Below are 20,554 nucleotides of genomic sequence, written 5' to 3'. Positions count from 1 at the left end.
ACATTAGCAACACCTGATTAGATGTTTGATAACGTAGTCAAGCTAAAGGTTAATTATATTAATTACCGTTGTGTGTCCGACATTGTAGAGAGCGATACACAAATAAACACATTACCATTCTGATATATCGACTTGTAGACGAGCCTGTGTAATTCACTCTTCCACTACTTTTTCTGAATCAGTGTCTGGTTCTAACATGAATGGCTGAATTAAACCAGTATTTCCAGTAAAGTTGAGTGAGTGGATCTCTGATGTAAACACATCAGAGTGGTGAGAGTGTGGATGTGAACAGGGTGTGAGTGAGTGGAGGTGGGGCTAATTTGCATATTCATAGAGACTTTAAGATTGTTAAAAAAAATTCAGAGGAGAGGATTATCTGAAACTGAAGGGATTTTAAAAAGTACAAAATAAGTAATTTACACCCTAGCTCAGATTATATTTCAGAAAATATAATATAAAATAGTATTTTTAAAAGATCACAATGATATTAATCTGAAGCTTAATTAAAGGCTTTGTTTGTTTGTTGAAATAGTTATTTAATTCACATACAAGACATGAACGGGGGATACACATGCAGTCACCATTGGTTTCTACACTCTATAATATGATACAAATTATGCATCTGAAGATACAAAATATAGAAATATTTAAGACAATATTTACAGAACCTTTACAATACTACATTATTTTTATATATTGTTTTAATCATTAAGAAAACATTCAATTTTAAGATATTATTTGTAAATGACTTTGGAAAGACAGAATATTGCATTTAAAACCATAACCAACATTGCCCAACAAAATGATAAACATTTTATAAAGTTTAATTTTAGAATGACATTAATTAAACAAGTTGAAAACCATGAAGAGCGCATATTAGGAAACTACTGTATTTAGAACAATTAACAGTAAGCAGCAAGGGGATTATAGAAAACCGTATTGCCACTAAATTATAACAAAAATTAAGGGAAAAAGAAAGGGGAGAGTGTAGACTTGACTAGAATTATACTTACAACCAAGAAAATCTAAAAACAGATAAGAAAATGGTTGTAACTAGATTTTTGATGCACTGAGTTTATGGAATGTGCTGAGCAGTAATCCCAAATTTTTTCAAGAGTAACGCAAATTAATTTAAGAGTAAGTTAAAAATCAATATTCTAATTCTAAAGGTTAAGTGCACACTGAGTCGTCACTTCTTTGCTTCTCCTGAAATTAAGTTATATAGCAGATTGTTATTGCACAGGTTTCTACAAAACAAAATTCATATGCTTAGCAATAGATAAAATTCAATGTACAATTCCAATAAATAGAAATGAATACATTTGATCATTGTGCAATCTCCAGTCACAGTAAACACATGATTTCAGATCAGAACACATTACCTACAGTGTTACTTATGCAATGACTGAAACATGCCTGAATTGGATTTCAACCCATAGTTGGATATTTAGGAAAAAAAATACAATACACAACAGAAGTGAGTACACCCCGTGAAATAACACTTAACTGTCAAATGAATAGAAATGTTATCACCTCTTGATAACTATATTATTTCTGCATTATTTCTAAATTTTGACAAAGAGTATTGATTATATACACACACACACACACTCACGTCATCTGTCATCATTGATATTTCTGAACCTAATATTTCGAAATAACCTAATTGCATTAACGTTGTTTTAAAATTACCTGTGAACACCAAACCTTTCTCAATTTTGGACTTGTCATCCTAAAACCGGGTTGTCCAATTCTGTTCCCAGAGGATCACCTTTCAGCAGAGTTTAGCTCCAGCCCTATCTAAACACACCTGAATCACCTAATCAACATCTTTAGGATTACTACAAACTTCCAGGCAGGAGCAAAATTTGCATTATGTTGGCCCTCCAGAAGCAGAATTGGACACCCCTATCTTAAAATTACTTGTATAATCTAGTTCTGAAAAGCAGAAGGGCAAGTGCTTTAGACATGTAAATGGGGTTATAAATGGAAATCAGGCTTTCTGTGGCAGCTCAAGGACATTGTATGGTATCAACCTCTATGGACAAATCCTTGCATACCCTTCAGAACAAAAAAGCAAGATTGGAAGACGTTGGGCAAAAGAAGAATATTTCAGCATGATAGCGATCCACAGTACACTGGCAAAACCATGCAAGATTCTAAAGTTGTAAAAAATGACCTAGCAAAGTGTGTTGCCTGACTTCTAATGGAACCCCTTTGGGTTATTTTAAAGAGAAATGTAGAGCAACTCAACCCTTTCCAGCAAAGAGCATCTGAAAAAAAATCTCTCCAGAAACACTGGTGTCCTCCATGCTGAAAAAGATTGAGACTTTATCAAAAATAAAGGTGGACATCAAATTAAGGAAAAAAAAAAAGATTCCCGGTAATAAAAGGTGTACTTGGATCAAGTTCTTTCTGTGGAGCCTGTATGTTTAAAATAGTACATCTAAACGGTTAATATTACACAAGAGGAAATACCTCTATGTTCAACTAAACAAGTAACACAATTACTGGAAGGTGATAGAATTTTGAATTATTTGACAATTAAATGATGATGTACAGGTGTCTACTCACTTCTCACATACTCACTTCACCCACTCTCACATACACACACTCAGATACTCACATTACCAATTGCTTATGATATGATGCAGTTCTTGCTCTTTCGCCGTTTGCGTGTATGTAATTGGGTGTGACCACCCGTCAATGTAGGACTATAACGATGTCGCAATTCCTCATTGTCAAAGTATCGGAGCTGCACTGGCCGTGGAATGACTTCACCCATAAGGTAACCATCATCATCAGACACCTCTGAAGAAGAGGAACAGGTTGAGCAAAACTGATCTTCATCATCAGCTGTTTCTCCATACCTACCCATAAACTGTCCAATTTGTGGACCTCCAGGATCCTGCAAGGTGAGGTCCGATGTGGTTCGAGGGCATGGCCTAAAGAACTGTTGTCGATACCCATAGTTAGCTCCAAAGAGATTGTGTGACATTCTTGATGAGGATGGTCGCTCAAAGTCATTGTGAAACCTATGAATGGGGTCCCCAGGGAAACTCTGATTTTCTGTAGCTAAATGCAGGGCATTGTCTGACCGAGAGCGGCGGGAGCGATAGTGATATTTATGACCTTTGTGACTCTTGTGGTGGTGACGTTGTCGCTGACGCTGCTGTCTGGGAGAGTCTTGTGTTTGAGGACGTCTTGGCCGTGGTGTCATTGCTTGGGCATTGCCTTCTTGCATACAGGACATGCTTCCTGCAAGACCAATGTGACCTTTGACTGGATCCTCAAAACTTATCCCTCTGTGCGAATCCCAGTATAGTGGAGGAGGGTACCTTACTCTGACAGGCATGCCAATATCAGCAAGGGGTCTTGGGACAGAGCTCAGGGATTCAGTGCTGCGGAACTGCATTGGTGAGTTTAAAGTACCCATGGTGCCTTTATCAGACACAATTACCCCAGAGTCTTTACTCAGGTCAGGCATAGAAAATCGAGAGAAGTGCTCCTGACGCCTGTTAGTCCCGTCTAAGGAGTTTCCTGCTGAAGACAAACAATGGGCAGAGATCAGATATAGGTACACCATGTGAAATGTGTTAAGTTTGAATGAACCAACTCATCTCTTCTTTTGAACATACCCCTGTCAGGCAGGGATATGGAGTATCATGCTATTTGTAAGATCAGAAATAGGGTACACCATGTGAAATGTGTGACAGTTGAATGAGCCATTCTTCTCTTGTTTTGATCATATCCCTGTCAATTAGTGAAATGAAGTATCATGGTATTTGTATTTGTATTTGAACTGAATTTAAGCTCACCTGTAGTGCATGAAAGGGCCAGTGAGTCAGCAGAACCTCTTGGTGTTTGTTCTAGTGGTGTAAGTTCACCAAAGCTTGGCCCAAATTGGTGCCTGCTCCTCAGCAATGGAGGACGCATCTCTCGGGGGAAACCTTGCACACTGATACTGCGCTTGTCCAAAAATCCAGAATTACGGCTTGATACCTCATTGAAGCTCATTTGTGTTTTGAGCTTAGGAGCATGAAATTCAGGTTCTTGGCCATGATGCATCCAGTTTTCATTGAAAGAGTGCCCCCTCAGAGCAGCAATGACTGGAGGCTTTTTGGGATTACCCCCAGGTGGTTCTTTGGACCAAGACTCAGGACTGCTCACTATCTTGGCTGGCTGATTGGGAGAAGGAGGGTAAGCGGTACGAATGCTACATTGGCTTCGTAGCTGATGGGGATTTGGAGATGTGGAGGAATCTCTTTGTTGAGACTCATAGGAGTAAGGCTCATCCCGGTTTACCCAAACTGGCTGCTTGCGGTTGAGACTTGGAGACCGACTTTTGGTTCTACTTGGGGTTCTTGTTGGTGTGCGATGGGGAGTGCGGCTTGGTGCTGGGCTTGAGATGCTCAGCAAATCCATTTGAACAGCTAGAGGCTCCGCATCACCAGCTAATTGTGTAGGGCCAGATGATGTTTGTCGGACACCTTCACCCTTCCCTTTTGTCCCATCCTTGCCAATCTGACCACTGTGGTGTGACTGTCGGGAACGGGCACTCTGGAAAGCAGAGTCTGAGGAGTCCGACAGCTCAGGCTCATCCCCTTGGCTGCAGAGACGGGAACAGTAGATCAAACCTTGTTTCGGCAAGAAGGGACGACCCAGCAAAGACTGATTGCAGCGGGCACAGCTGAAACACTCTTCAGTGGCATGCCAGTGTTGACCTTCATATGCCATCTGACCTTGGTCTATACCTAAAACACATAACAGACAAAAGACAATAACCATCTTTATTTATTTATTTTTTGCTAATTACGACTTCAAATGTAGTGTGTGGAAAATTAGTATTGGTATTTCAAAATTAACCACAAAAATTACACCCAAAGAAGAAATTACATTTTGCATACAGAAAATGATGCCATCTGTGGCCACTATATTATGCCACCAGAACCACTGGGGTGGTCACTGACATTTTTAGGGTGTACTCAAGGACTACTCAAGTTCAGAGGCCAAGAGGGCCACATTTAACCCTCTGGGGTCTGAGGTGTTTTCGGGGTCCTTGAGATGTTTTGGCATGCTCTGACATTTCTGCTTTTTCAGTTGCTTATAAACATATTAATGGCACAGGTGAAATTACACTCTATATAGCACAGACAGGGCTACCATAATATGTGAGCAACATGTATGTACAAGTTTGTATTTTTGAGAGAATATTGTTTATGCGTGGTTATTGAAAAAACTAAAAAATAAAGTTTCTAATATAAGGCCACAAATAACATACTAAATATCTGTCCACAAGACTTTTGACAAGTGGATGTTGTTGCCTAGAGTTTTTGCTTCAAATTGATCTGAAAATCATTCTGCCTCATCATTCACATAAAACAATAGATTGTTTTAAATTGTGAAAAACATTTTTTGTTTGCAAAGGCAATATGCGGATGGGCGTGAACGACCCAACCCCCTCATGAATAATTAGGCAGTTCTCACCTGAGCAGACTGCATACTAATGAGCCTTTCATTCAGGGGTGTCACACAAGAAAGAATGCAAGGACAATATATATATATATAAATAAATAAATATTTATACACACACACACATATATATATATATATATATATATATATATATATATATATATATATACAAACAATCAAAATATAAATGAAAGCCAAAAGCACATTTTTAGTCACCTTTTAGCCATCCACATACCATTTTTAGCCATCCACCACGGTAAAAATAAACCAGTTGCATTTCAAAGTCGTTCGCGAAATGATCGCCAGGTGGCGCAAAGGGACATTTAGCAAAATGTAAGTGGGGCTAATGTCTGTAGCCTAAGGATGAAATACTACAAGTTATGGTAATTTCCAAATAAGCCAACAACAAACATTTATAGCCTACTCCGTAATTGTTGGTCATACAGATAATATATAATCTTTTAAAACTGTAAAAGGCTAAAGTATAGGCCTACACTCACAGGCTAAAGACAAAACGTTTTCTCGCTCATGTGAGAAACAAACGTTCGGGTATTTCTCAGTGAGAAAATTCATAGCCGAGCGGTAGAACTTACGGTTCATCATCAAGATGACGCGGGTTCAAATCCCGCACAAGCCTGGTCTGTTGTAAGTTTTATATTTATTTAGATTTGTCTAGCTCTAAAACTCTGTTACACCATACAGTTTTTTTGCTTATATAAATAAAATACAATTATCATGCATTTCCATTTTACACACAAAATAGTACCCAACAGAACGACTTTGCATCTGTATAATAATAGGCTACCAATCGTAATTTCAAAAGCAGTTCTGTAATAAATAAATTATATATAGCCTATATATACTATATATATTTTTTTTTCAGGGCTGCCAACTCTCACGCACTGAGCGTGAGACTCACGCAATTGACCCAAATCTCACGCTCTCACGCCACACCCCCGATTTCTCCCGCTGAAGTGTCAACCCGGTCGGTCAAATTCCTGAAAGATATAGTTTATCTATAGATCTACCTGTTGAGCCACTCGTGATCGACTAGTTATACCGCAAATTAGTTAAAATATCCCGTAATCTATCTAGAGCGAGCGTGCATGCGAGACAGATATTGTGCTCCAAACCGTGCGCGCGCATGGCAGAGAGGTCTGTTCCCTACAACCTAGAGTTTTAAAAAACATGGTTTTAAGTAAAGTGTGATTTGCCAGGGGGTATTGGGATTTCCTTCTGGTCTAAACATCCCTGCTTCTGCTGAATTATTTTAATCCCCACACCCCTCCCTCCACAGCTAATCAATGCTATAGGCTACTTCACCAATATCAAATATAAAATAGAGATATGCAACAGGCATGTTTAAACGACAAACAATAAAATCAAAACCAGCGTTTCAGTTGTTCATTAGTTCCAGTGGCCCTAATGCATGCCCGGCTTTTCAAAATTTCACAAAGCGTGTTGATGAGATTATTTTGAATGAAATATTGAAGTTTATAATTAAGTGTTTTGGCACACCACGCCGAGTGGCCCTATGCATTTTTCTAAAGTCGGGTTTTATTCTGGCATGGTGAGTTAGTGTTCGACAAACGCGGCGGCGCGTTCATTTAGATTAATTTATTTTTCTCATTATTACAGCTAAAATAACTTAATAGGCGACTCCGTAATTTTTTGGTCATACAGATAAGAGTAGAGTAGCTTACATCGTTCAAAACTGTAAACTTGTATTCATATTAGGCTAAGTTAGCCTGGCTAACGAAAAAACAGTATCTGTCGTCTCTGTCTCCGGGAACTGCGCGTCACAAAAATGAACCGAAAGCCACTTCAGCTCAGTCACGATAAGAAATCGGCGATGTCTAAAGCCTTTAAATGTCTAAATATTTAGGCTAATAAATGTTATCTGATTATGTAGGCTAATCCTTATGAAAACGAGAGGTACAGAGGATCTACTCAAACATGTAATGGAAGCGCTTCCCAATGAGAAAATGACAAGACAAGAGTGAAAATCTCGCTCTTATTAAATGTAGGCTAAATCGCCCTGAATTAAAATGTAAAAACAGATCAAATAATGTATTTGTCGAAATGTTGCGATATTGTTTCATTTAAGTTCATAATTATTCTATAAATGTTATTTAATTTAGCAGCATTACCACGAAGCACCGTGTTTCGATATTTATTTGAATAATACAAAATAAAAAAAAAACTTAATTCACAAATTGCATGCCTGGTTGTAAGGATCCAAAGATCCCTGTAGACTTTAATATTGATTTGAACATTTTGTTCATGACAACAAATTAACATGTGATTTTTCAGATTATATTTAGTTTTGCTTGGAAAAAGCTGGCCCAAACCAGTTTTATTTCATCAGTTATTGAAATAATGAAATAATTAGTAATAAACTTTTATGACAGAAATATCACTAGGCTACATGTAACTTAAATCATTTAATTCCTTCATTATCAACACTGTCTAGAATAGCGATTTAAGTGTGAATTGCGACTTCTCTTTGTGTTAAGTCAGCCTCAGACTCCGATAGCCTGTGGGGGGTTGGAGGGACATTGCTGGACAAAGGTGTTAATGTTCCTCCTTCATATGGAGAGTGTCGGATAGCCAGCCTGATGAGCAGGCAAAATTATTGTAAGGATAAATCTGTGTCCAAATGTAGGCCCCATATCTTATTAAATTATAAATATTGTAGTTTATTTATTGTAGCCTATTTAAAGTTTTTTTCACACAAAATTTCAATTGAAGTTATTGTAAGGTGAATTCAACAAGGCGTGCTGTGTCTTTGAAGCAACAATTAAAGGCTAAATAATTTTTTCGTGATTTGTATGGCTGACACGCAGCGACATATACAGTATTATTGAATTGAATTGAATTTATTGTTGAGGATAACCCCTTGAGATGAAACATCTCGTTTTCGAGGGGGTCCTCGAGACAAAGACAAAGATAATGCAGCACATATACATTCACTCACACTAAAGCTCTACCTCATCCCGCCTCGCCCGACCCACCAACTCCTTATTGGAAACAAATCCATGAGTAAAACATATTGCAGTATTAAGATGCATAACAACATTTAGCCCTGGCTTACATACACATATGTCTATACAAACATATATACAAACATCATGTATACACGTACCTACACCCATACTCGCATAAGTACACATAATAAAAAAAATAATAAAAAAAAAATTAAAAAAAATACGTATCCCAGATATAAAGGGTATAAAAAACAAAAGTCCAGTCACGCATGAGGAAAACATTTACAGCAACAGTTTGCTTGCAAGTAAGTAAAGAGAGATATTTTGAAGGAACACAATGATGTGACAGATCTTAGAGACCCAGGCAGGCTATTCCAGTCTGAGGGGGCTTTGAATTTAAAGGCACGTCTACCACTCTCTTTGGAGATATTTGGCACAATGAAGGAGAGATATTCAGTGTGTCTCAATCTATAGCTGGGTCTATATGGAAGTAAATATTCCTTCAGGTAAGAAGGATAATTATAATACACACATTTAAAAATGACCTGATACCAGTGATACTGTCTTCTGGCTTTTGGTGATAATAAGTTCAGTGAGTCATACATTACACAGTGGTGAGTAGTAAAAGGACATCTCAGCACAAATCTACATATATTATTGAAAACAACATTCAATGCCTTCAAATTTGATTCTGATGTGTTTTGATAGACAATGTCCGCATAGTCTAATATATGAAATATTAACTGTGACACAATTCTTAGTCTAATCAGTTGAGTGAAACAGTTAATAGAGCGATACAATATTCGTAAATTACAATTAATCTTTTTAACAACAGAGTTGATATGACACCTAAAGGAGAGTTGTGAGTCAAGCCAAAGGCCCAAATATTTAAGTTCATCAACTTGTACAAGTTGAGTATCGTCTAGGAATTTGAGTAAAAGTTTGTTATCTTGATTCATTGAAGCTGATCTGGTGGAGAACAATATGCTATATGACTTTTTCTTATTCAATAGAAGATGATTGGATTGGAACCAAAGTTGAATGGCATAAAAATTAGATTGCAATGAGGATTGAATCTTAGAGACAGACACATTAGATGTGTAGATCGCTGTGTCGTCTGCATATAGATGGATACAACAGTCTGAGCAAATTAGAGGAAGATCATTGATAAATAAAGAAAATAGAAGAGGCCCTAAGGAAGAGCCTTGAGGGACACCTTTGTCCATTATTAAGGACTGTGATACGCAACCACAAAAAGAAACACGCTGTCGTCTACAGTGGAGGTAGGAATTAAACCAGAGAAGAGAATCTTTGGTAAGGCCTATCGCATATAATTTGTCGAGAAGCAAATAGTGATCGACCATATCGAAGGCCTTAGTGAGATCTATAAATATTGCACCAGTTGACATGTTATTATCTAAGGAAGATGAAACATCATTGGTAAATTTTAAAAGAGCAGTAGTTGTAGAGAAGTTTGGTCTAAAACCAGATTGATTTGGAGACAGAATAGAGAAATCATTAATATATTTGAATAGTTGTTTAAATATGATTTTTTCAAAGACTTTTGCTATACTACTGATGATAGAAATAGGTCTATAGTTGTTAAGATCAAGTGCATCGCCACCCTTATGTATTGGTGTAACTCTGGCAGACTTCCAAATTAATGGAACCACACAGGTGGATAATGATAAATTAAATAAATCTGATAAAGGAAATGCCAGGACATGAGATGCGAGCTTAATAAACTTAATCTCCAGGCCATCGGGATCAGTACCCTTACCTGACTTTAGTTCGGAGATTGCTTGCTGAACTTCAGTAGGATTTATTTTAGCAAATGAGAAGGAACTGTTAAACTCATCTGCCGGACTAGAGTAGGAGAAATTAGAATATTGTGAACTACAAATGGAGGAAAAGTGTTGGTTGAAAGCAGTGGCAACTGCAAAAGGATCACTGATAACATCATTATTGACTTTGATTTCGGTAGCAATGCTTTTAGTGGAATTTTTAAATAAAGAATTAAGGCTTTTCCAAAACTTCTTAGGATTATTGAAATTATTAGATAGAAAGTTTGTATAATAGTTCGATTTAGCATTCCTTGTTTTAGTCGTACACATATTTCTTAATTCTTTATATACAGCCCTGTCTGATGGATCCTTTGACAGGCGGTACTTTACCCATGCCTTGTCTCTTTGTTTAATCAGATGAATTAAATCAACATCAATCCATGGTAAATGTCAGCCCTTAACCTTGACTGATATCCAAGGGGCATGTTTATCAATTACTTTAAGCACTTCTGTATAGAAAAAATTCCAAGCATCTTCAACAAAAGGAATAAGGTTAAACCTGTTCCAATTTATTTCTAATAAATCTTGGATAAAAAACTCAGTGTTAAAATGTTTACTCTGCCTTACCCTGATCACCTTGGGTGGTAGGCGTGGTATTCTAATTTTCCATACACAGAAAACCATGGAATGATCACTAAAGCAATCGGGTAGAACACCGGTTTCAGTAATCCTGTTAGAGTGGGTGACCAAAATCCAGTCCAACAAAGATTTGGATCTATGGTCAACCCGAGTAGGTTCTCTAATTAGTTGAGTCAGATTTAAGCTTTCAAAATAATTTCTATCATTTAGAGATGAACGATCTAACCAGTTAATGTTAAAATCACCAAGGATAATCATCTCGTTTGAGCTACCCACAGATTTTATAGTAGTGCCTATGCAGTGTATTGACTCTGTAGGAGAGTTTGGAGGTCTGTAGATGTTCCCTATAATCAGCTGTTTATTTACGTGAAAAATAATTTTAACAAAAAGACATTCAAAGTATACAGGGTTTTCCTTAGGGGCTATAAACTCAGATAATAAATTTGAGGAGACATAAGTGGCTACCCCTCCTCCACGAGTACCCCTATCAGCTCTATACAAAATATAACCATCCAGTTTAATTTCCTCATCTAATATGTTTTTATTCAACCAGGTCTCAGACAGTGTTATAACATTTGGTTTATTATAGACCAACCAGGCCCTTAAGAGATCAATTTTATGTGGCAAGCTCCTTATATTCAGATGAATGACAAATAAGCCTTTACCCATGTTGACTATTCAAGGACATAGGAAAAAGGGTTGAAGGGTTGGAGGTTGGGGGGAGAAAGCGAAAGTGAAAGAGAGCAGCATACACACACACACAACCACACACAAACGCGCGTACAGACACACACAATCACAAACTGGCTAGGCCAAAACATAACAAAATACAGATACAGTTTGCTAAATTTCTCAATATAATTATGTGAAGTGAAAGGTTAATGTTGAGAAGAAATAAAATAAAAACATGCAAAAATAAACATTTGAGTCAAGCTGAATCCCAGCCATTAATGGTATAAAATAGGATAATGTATTGGCCGATCTCATTATAAACCAGTCAAATAAAAACATACAAGACCGGAAACGGCAAAAATTAGGCGAATCGGCCCGGGAGACAGGCAGCTCACTTCAATAAATATATTGCCTTTCATGCCACAAAATAACAACAGCATCGAGATGCATTCGGTTAGTCTTATACCTCAAGTTCAATGAGACGAATGAAATCAGTCATTCTGGGAGTGAGCCTCAAGATCCCGAAGGAAAGACTCCGCATCTCCAGCATTTTTAAAAAGGACTACTTTCCCCGCTGCGATGATCCTCAGTGTGGCAGGATATAGAAGAGAATATTCAAACTTCAGCTCGCGGAGCTTTTTCTTGATGTCATCAAACTGCCAACGTTTGTGAATAATGCCAGCACTGAAATCAGGGAAAATGTGGACGCGGTTGCCTTTATACTTTAGTTCCTTCTTCTCACGTGAAAGACGTAGAATTAGTTGTTTATCCTGGAGGCTGAGGAATTTCACCAGGATTGGCCTTGTCCCAGCTTTCGGCTTATTTGTTTGTAACACAGTGGGAGAACGGTGGGCTCTCTCAATGACTGGAGGAACTATAAAGTTCTCTTCCCCCAAAACTAGCTGGATAAGACCTCTCATGAAGCCGATGATGTCCTGGCCCTCCGACTTTTCCGGAATATGCAGAAAGCGCAGGTTGTATGCCCTGCTGCGATTCTCGGCATCCTCAACTTTTTCACGCAAGTAAGAGTTTTCACTCACTAATGTTTTGACATGCTTTTGTAGTTCAGTTAAGTTATCTTCATTTGAGCTTACTCTTTGTTCAAGTTCAGACACATGATCACCAAGTGTGGACAGCGAGCCTTGTATTGTTTGTAAGCCCGATTGGATATTATCCATTTTCGCGTCAAAATGGGAAAACATATCCAATTTCAGTTGCTGTATAGCATCCCAGATTGATTGATTGGAAATCGGTGTTTGCTCCATAGCGAACTCAAGACACGCTGATCCCGGTTTGAATGATTGGAAGTTTTGCAACAAACAAAGGATCAGTTCGAAATCAATTTGTTGCGAAATAATGAGATTTAGGATTAGGGCATGAAGGCCAAAAATATATAGTTTAGCAGACTACACCTGACGAGCACGTCGCTCACGCAGCCATCTTGGATTTCACATGCACTGTTATCAGCTGTATGATGTGTTTTTACCCTGAAATGATTAATTTCGAGAGAGACGCGGCGCGCGCAGCGAGGGAGACTAAATAAACTTGTTAAAAAGAGATCCAGCGCGAGAGAGGCAAAGAGAAACGCATGTTTTTAATTTAATTATGTTTCTTTGGACAATTTTCGTTTTGTACTGTTTTAATTGTTTAATTTAGCTGTAATTTCTTTGGCAATACAAATTTAAAATGTCGCAAGAATAAGATTAGCCTAGTGTTTCTTATTTTGCATCGCAAAAGAAATAAACTCTAAACCCGATGCAACCCTGTTTTAAATAAAAAAAAACTGTCCCGACACTTTATTTAAACCTTGAAATGTTCGAACTTGGTTTCAAACTTAAGTAATTTTAGTGTTCTTTTACATTACACAATAATTTAGCAGACTAAAGACGAGCTTCTTCATTTTCATTTTCTGATGCAATCGGCTGACAATCTTCCTTCATCAGTTTTTGTCGTTTGTGCAGCGGCTGCGGTTCTACAGGAATGTAGCAAATTTATGTTGTAATGATAATTAAACAAAACTATTGACTTTAAATAAGTAAACAGTTATAAACAGTTACCTATTTAAGCATCAAGGTGGTAAAATATAAACGCTGTAGGCCAACATCGGTTAACAACATGTATGCTACATTGAGATTCGATCTCGGGTCGAATAAAGCTCCTAAGCTCGTGTTGTTGCGTTGATCACTGAGCTACCTTCTGTACGCTGTTACAGTTGTAAAGCCTCATTGATGTAGCCTTGATGTTGAAATGTTTTCATTATTTATTCAATTACATTTCAGTAGCCTAATTTCAGTATTGTGATTATGAATTATTTTAACTACGTTTCACTTGTTGAATTCATCTGCTACCAGCTTTCAATCGCTCTGAATCAGCGCGGTGCGGCAGTAGATTACGCATTAGAGAGAATAAACCGGAATAAACGAACACTTTTCAGAGTCTATGATTGTAGCGCCTCTTAGCGGTAAAAGGCAGCAAATACACCACACATTTTACCGCCGCGGTGGAACGGCTGATGTGGGCATTGTCATGGCTTGCCTCGACATTTGCGTTTGAATAGCGCGCGTCCTCCGTGGGCGTGTCAGATTAACGCGTAATGAAGTGTAATGAGCTGGGAAAAAAATACTGACAGCACTCTCTTTTCATACAGATTGCATAAACTGAGAATATTTGTTTTTTATATAAATTACTTCATTTAAAAGAAGAGAATTCAAGCTTCATAAAGAAAAATCTCTCGTGCCTGTGTGACAAGTAATCGCGGAGTTACAGTTAATCTTAGGACGCGTTTCAGAATGGACTGCACTGACAGAGAGAACGCTGAACTCGCATCATGTTTGTTTTTCTTTATTTGGTGAAAAGCACAACACTTTGTTTTTATTGTGAGTATCCACAAAAAAAAATGAAACTTAACAGGATCTAATGATGTATCACACTTATATGTAAGATCAAAATCAACCGAGTATTTTGAGTCTCTTTTGCACTGATAAGAAAAAAAGCGAGACAATCGCGCCGGCGCGATAGCCGACCCCAGGGGGTTAACCCTCTGGGGTCTGAGGTGTTTTTGGGGTCCTTGAGATGTTTTGACATGCCCTGACATTTGTGCTTTTTTTCAGTTGCTTATAAACATATTAATGGCACAGGTGAAATTACACTCTATTTAGCACAAACAGGGCTACCATAATATGTGAGCAACATGTATGTGCATGTTTGTATTTTTGAGAGAATATTGTTTATGCATCGTTACTAAAAAAACTAAAAATGAAAGTTTCTGAAATAAGGCCACAAAACACATACTAAATATCTGTCCACAAGACTTTTGACTAATGGATGTTGTCGCCTAGAGTTTTTGCTTCAAAATGATCTGAAAATCATCCTGCCTAATCATTCACATAAAACAATGGATTGTTTTAAATTGTGAAAAAAAAATTTTTGTTTGGAAAGGCAATATGCGGATGGGCGTGAACGGCCCAACCCCCTCATGAATAATTAGGTGGTTCTCACCTGAGAAGACAAAGACCCGCATAATGAGCCTTTCATTCAAGAAAGAATGCAAGGGAATATATATATATATATATATATATATATATATATACAATCAAAATATAAATGAAAGTCAAAAGCACATTTTTAGTCATACCTGAAAACAAATCCTGTTCAAATAGGCTATATCGGCCATTCTACAATTCTGTTCAAAGTTAGAGTTGGAAACATCTTGAAAAGAAAATTGTCTTTTTCCTTAAAAAATGTCTTAAAGTATTCTTTTTTAAAAGTAGGCCAAAACATTATCATACATATTTCAAAGTTAAGGATTCATTCGTTTGATATAGCTTACATTGGAACAAACACTATAACATCTTAGTTGATTAGTTTATTTTTGACAAAACATACTATATATTTAACATATGAGCAGAAACTGCTAACAAAAGCTTAATTGATGTCTATTTTAGAGTAAAAACTTTATAATCTACCCAAAACTAGTCAGCGAAATGTTGACTCACATTCATTCACTCACACACAGAAACGTGATTCAAATTTAAACAGTATTTTTGCATTTACAGACACTATTCTATATCGCGATTAGAACAAAGCACAAGAATAAAAATCTTGCTCAATTCTCAGCTGGATGCTTTGGATAAACCAGCACTTGTTCTGAGGTAAATGTCCCAGGATTATTCCTCACAGCCTCACAAGACGACATACATTAATCTGATTATACTTGATGTGTTTTACCGAGTTTATGTGGGCGTTTACACGTCTGAATGTGTTGCTTCAGATCATTAGCGTTTGAATAGCGCGCGCTCTCCGTGGGCGTGTCACATTAGCAGAATAATGAGCTGCGAGAACGATAATGAGAATGGCTGACATCTCTCTCTTTTTATATAGATTACATAAACAGAGAATATTTATTTTAGTTTTGAATTAGATAATTTAAAAGTACACACTTAAATGGTTATAAACATATATTGCTCATGCCTGGGTGAATAGTATTCGCTGAGTTTTCTTTAAGTTTAGAGACGTGCTCCAGAAAAAAAGTTCACGGAGACGGAGAGGCAGAAAGCACACCCTGTTTATTTTCTTTATTTTACAAAAGCACAATGTTTTATTTCGATTGTAAGTGGACACATAAAAAAATTGACATTTAACAGTTTATTTTTTCACATTTCTTAAGTCTGTATGACCAGAAATGATGGAGTATTTTAAGTCTATTTTTCTGCTATGTGAAAAGAATCGAGCTCGTCACGGCGGCGCAATAGCCGACCCTAGAGGGTTAAACAAAAAAACAACAAACAAAAAAAAAATGCAAAGAGCCACAACTTACTATAAAACACCTTTTTACACTCCTGGTTACTTTACAAACTTATTATTATTTCTGTAAAAAACACCATGATTTAAAACTTTGGACATACTTTGAAATAAATTTTGAATGGTTTTCAATTATATTTGTGCATTTCAGAATCAGAATAACAATACGTTTTATTGGCCAAGTGTGCCAAAGTGTGTTAGTGTGCCAAATTAGTCTCTCCACTGTGAATGCCTCCTTAATAATAGTAATAATAATAATAATGATAATTCATTACATTTATATAGCGCTTTTCTCTGCACTCAAAGCGCTTTACATAGAAAGCGCTTTACATCCTTCCCTTCCTTTTACCTCGGTACAGACAAAACGTTATCAAAATGATTCCAGTTCGCATGAATACGCCAGACAAGTAATTTGGTGAGGTCAATTTGTAAAGAAAGACTACACGCCTGCGCACATTTATATATTCAAACTCGCATACCTATAGACTAAACACATAATATGCATGTGCACACCGCCACCATTTTCCCAGATTCACGTTTTTGAAGTTTACATGGAGATGATTACGTTTAAAAAAAAAAAATCAAAACTTGCACTTTGGAACCTATTTCAAAGTTTGCGTTCTCGAGCCTCCAAACACTGTTGTCCTGCAAATGAACGGCCAGAACACATTAAAAGTGTTCTGTTTTCAGTTAAAACGGTGTCATGTTAGCGGCCCCTAAGTTAATAACTATTGATCTTTACAACGGAAGTGTATCAATCAAAAACTAACTTTAGCTGGACAATAACTTTATTCTAGAGCTGCTGTAAAGTCAAAATAATCTCTGTTACTGTAATCTCCTGTTATTACTGTGTGGCGAGCAGGAGGAGGCAGAGAATGGTGCTCATCAGCCTCGCACCGTTCTCCCACGGCCCTCGGCCTCGTCCTGCTCACCACACACTGTAAAGCTGCTTTGAAACAATCGATATCGTTAAGAGCGCTATATAAATGACGATGACTTGTCTTGACTAGTGTTTTCAAAATGTTACAATTTCAGTATTGACCTGGTACCCTACTTGGCTACCAAGTCGATACTGAAACTGTACAAATGTTAGGCTACCGAGTACTGACTTGCTGCTTTTAAACAATCCCATCTGTATCTGTTTGCGTTTTGAGGAACATCAAAGTATTCCATTTACAACATGTTTTTGCAGCGTTTTCGCAGAGATGTCTATTGAGCTCATGAAAGCAACACAGTGTGATGAAGAGTCAGAGGCGTCCGAATCCATGTGCAATAACTTTAATGATGAACACAAACAGGCAGAAAACAGAGAAAGCACAGGGTAGAATATATACTGGGGCAGTCCAAACTCAGAGTGGTTACCAGGCAAGGGTCGAAGGCAGGCGGCAAACGTTCACAGAGTAATGGGGAAAACAGGCGAGAATCAAGGAACCAGGAATACGTAGAAATATAGGAGATTGCTCAGAGTTGCACGCCGTGGCAGTAACAAGACCTCACAGAGAACAAAGGGGAGCAAGGTCCAGATAAAGGGGAGCTGAGTGGGAACAGGTGGCTGAGATGATGGAGATGAGACCGGGATGGAAGGAGGTGATTAGTGAAGGGAGTGATGGGAAGTGAAGTCCTAGAACTCAGGAGAGAGTGATCTGGTGAGGCCAGGAGGAGGCGTCGTGGAGCGCATCGTGACACACAGATAGCAAAAACTTTAGAAACTCTGGCCAAGTTTGGAAGATAGTTATCACATTTGGCATAGATATAGCATGGCTAAACATATGTTGGCCAAATTTTCTGCATATTTGTTAAGTGTAGTAAATTACCAGTGGACCAAGAAGAACTACATATTAATAATAATAATAATTCATTACATTTATATAGCGCTTTTCTAGGCACTCAAAGCGCTTCACATGGAAGGGGGAATCTCCTCAACCACCACCAATGTGCAGCATCCACCTGGATGATGTGACGGCAGCCAGAACGCCCACCACACACCAGCTTACTGGTGGAGAGGAGACAGAGTGATGAAGCCAATCAGTGTATATATATATAATGAACTTCCCCTTACTCTACTCCAATCACACAATTGAATGCTTGGGTACGTTTTCCATTTTGTTTTATACAATATTGGAAGATTTTATACAATGCTGGAAGATATTGTGCAAAAATTTAAACCTACGTTCTGTGCAAATTATGTGATGCCTTGTTGTTTGTTAAAGCAGACCTTTGATTGTTCTCAGCTATCCTTTGTCTCTAAAATCTTAGAAAAATATGTGCTGCAACAACTACTTTCATTTTTTAAAGAAAATTCTATAGGAGAAATAGGAGAAATGTTCGAGGGGTTCAAAACAGCCCACAGCAGAGTCGGCTCTAATGAAAGTTAAGCGATATCTTTTTGGCTTTAGACAAAAGAAATGATGTTGTTTTGTTGCTGCTTGATTTGAGTGCATCCTTTGACATGATTGATCATAACATCCTTATCTCCCATCTTGAACATTCAGTAGGTCTAAAAGGTATAGTCTTGAAATGGTTCCAATCTTATTTGACAGATAGATATTTTTTCAGTTAATTATAGTAATGCGACCTAGGGTAAAAAAAAAAGTCTTCCTCGGGGGGTTCTACAATGATCTATTCTTTCTCCCACACTTTTTCTTTATATTTGCTTCCATTGGAGTGTCATTCTTTACGGAGGGTAAAGAAACACCAATAAATCACCCCTGTATTAGCTTCTATAAAATGGCTTACTGTCCATCTACACTGTGCTGGTGTATACATCTAACCAGGCCGCACTGTGTCTGGCAAACCATTTAACCCTGTATAATCCCTCCAGAACTCTACACTCAGAGGATCAAAAACTCATTGTAATACCTAGAACAAATTGCCTACATAAAGGCAATTGAGTCTTTGCAGCAGAGGTGGGTAGTAACGAAGTACATTTACTTCGTTACATTTACTTGAGTATTTTTTTGGAAAATTTTTACTTTTAAGAGTAGATTTAATTGTGGGTACTTTTACTTTAACTCGAGTACATTTCTAATGAAAAAACGGTACTTTTACTTCGTTACGTTGGGCGATGTTCCTCTCGTTACTTTATTTTAATGCAATATGTTGTTAAAAGTGTAGTTTAATCTAAGCGCGCGCTCTCTCTTTTTTCTGGGCATGAGCGATGCTCAATTCACAAATGAATCACTCTTTTGAGTCGATTCTGTTCAAAGACTTCATCAAACAAGTTGGGCAGATATGCAGAGGTGGAAAGTAACGAATTACATTTACTCGCGTTACGTAATTAAGTAGTTTTTTTGTGTACTTCTACTTTTTTAAGTAGTTTTTAAAATCTGTACTTTTACTTTTACTTAAGTACGTTTTCTTTGAAGTATTGTACTTCGCTACATTTTAAATCATATCTGTTACTGAGTAAAAAATAATAATACAAGAAGAAAAGAAAAAAAAAACACTCCGGAAACTACTGCATTGATTGAAGGGCGGGAGAACAAACGCGCAAAAAAAGGTGACGCAGACACAGCTGAAGCTGAAACCGAAGCGCCAAGCGAATTATGGCCAGTATGAAAATACTTTGTAGAAAAAAAGCGTGGTTGTCCTCGAGGATAGATATCCAATTTGCAAAAAATGTGGACGCAAAGTGGCTGCAAAAGAAGGATATAGGACACCATCCCTCCTGCAGATAAAGGTATGTCCCGATTTACGTGATGCAGAGGGAACCCCGGAATCCAGTCATGAAAATGAAATTTACATAACGCATATGTCACGTAAAACACGCAAAATAATGGATGGATGAATACATGGAAAGTAGAACTGTGCAATAAATCCAATCGCGACATGGTCTGTGAATATTTAAGCTATGCACAAAAATACTGCATGTAAATATAACCCTATTTGTTCTGCTGAGCTGCGCCGCTTTGTCTACTACATACTCAAGTAGGCTACGCGTGACATTCAGAGTCTCACAAACAATTGGAGGATATGAATACATGAACATTTCCAGGGCTGCTCTGAGAGAACGCCTAATGAGCATTTTCATAATTTTATTTGAGATAAACCATTGTCAAATACACTTTGAAAGACTTTTTTACACTTTTGGTCTTCACTACAACCCGTCAAAATAAAAGTTTGGTTTATAGGAGAGAAATATTACTATTATAGGTATACAATAGAACGTAGCCTACTTCTCTAAATAATAATAATAAT

At 37.5% G+C, this 20,554-nt stretch overlaps 1 protein-coding gene across 2 annotated transcripts in view; it reads right to left on the bottom strand.

Annotated features, from left to right (window-relative positions):
- Window positions 1-2,416: 2,416 nt before the first annotated feature.
- The window catches only part of prickle2a (prickle homolog 2a), a 97,677-nt gene continuing 79,539 nt past the window's right edge, over window positions 2,417-20,554 (bottom strand). Inside the window, exons 7-8 of one of the 2 annotated variants that reach the window (XM_056236580.1) lie at window positions 3,819-4,754; window positions 2,417-3,543 (exon numbers count right to left, since the gene is read on the bottom strand). In XM_056236580.1, coding sequence (XP_056092555.1) covers window positions 2,639-3,543; window positions 3,819-4,754 — 1,841 coding nt within the window. In that variant the 3' untranslated portion in view covers window positions 2,417-2,638. The remainder of the gene's footprint in view (window positions 3,544-3,818; window positions 4,755-20,554) is intronic. The other variant, XM_056236581.1, reaches the window with a different exon arrangement.

The sequence above is a fragment of the Rhinichthys klamathensis genome, unplaced genomic scaffold (assembly GCF_029890125.1).
Source record: "Rhinichthys klamathensis goyatoka isolate OS25496 unplaced genomic scaffold, OSU_Roscu_1.1 h1tg000453l_1, whole genome shotgun sequence".
Classification (NCBI taxonomy): domain Eukaryota; kingdom Metazoa; phylum Chordata; class Actinopteri; order Cypriniformes; family Leuciscidae; genus Rhinichthys; species Rhinichthys klamathensis.
Note: the sequence above shows the minus strand (reverse complement) of the source record. Positions and strands in the feature narration are given on the sequence as shown.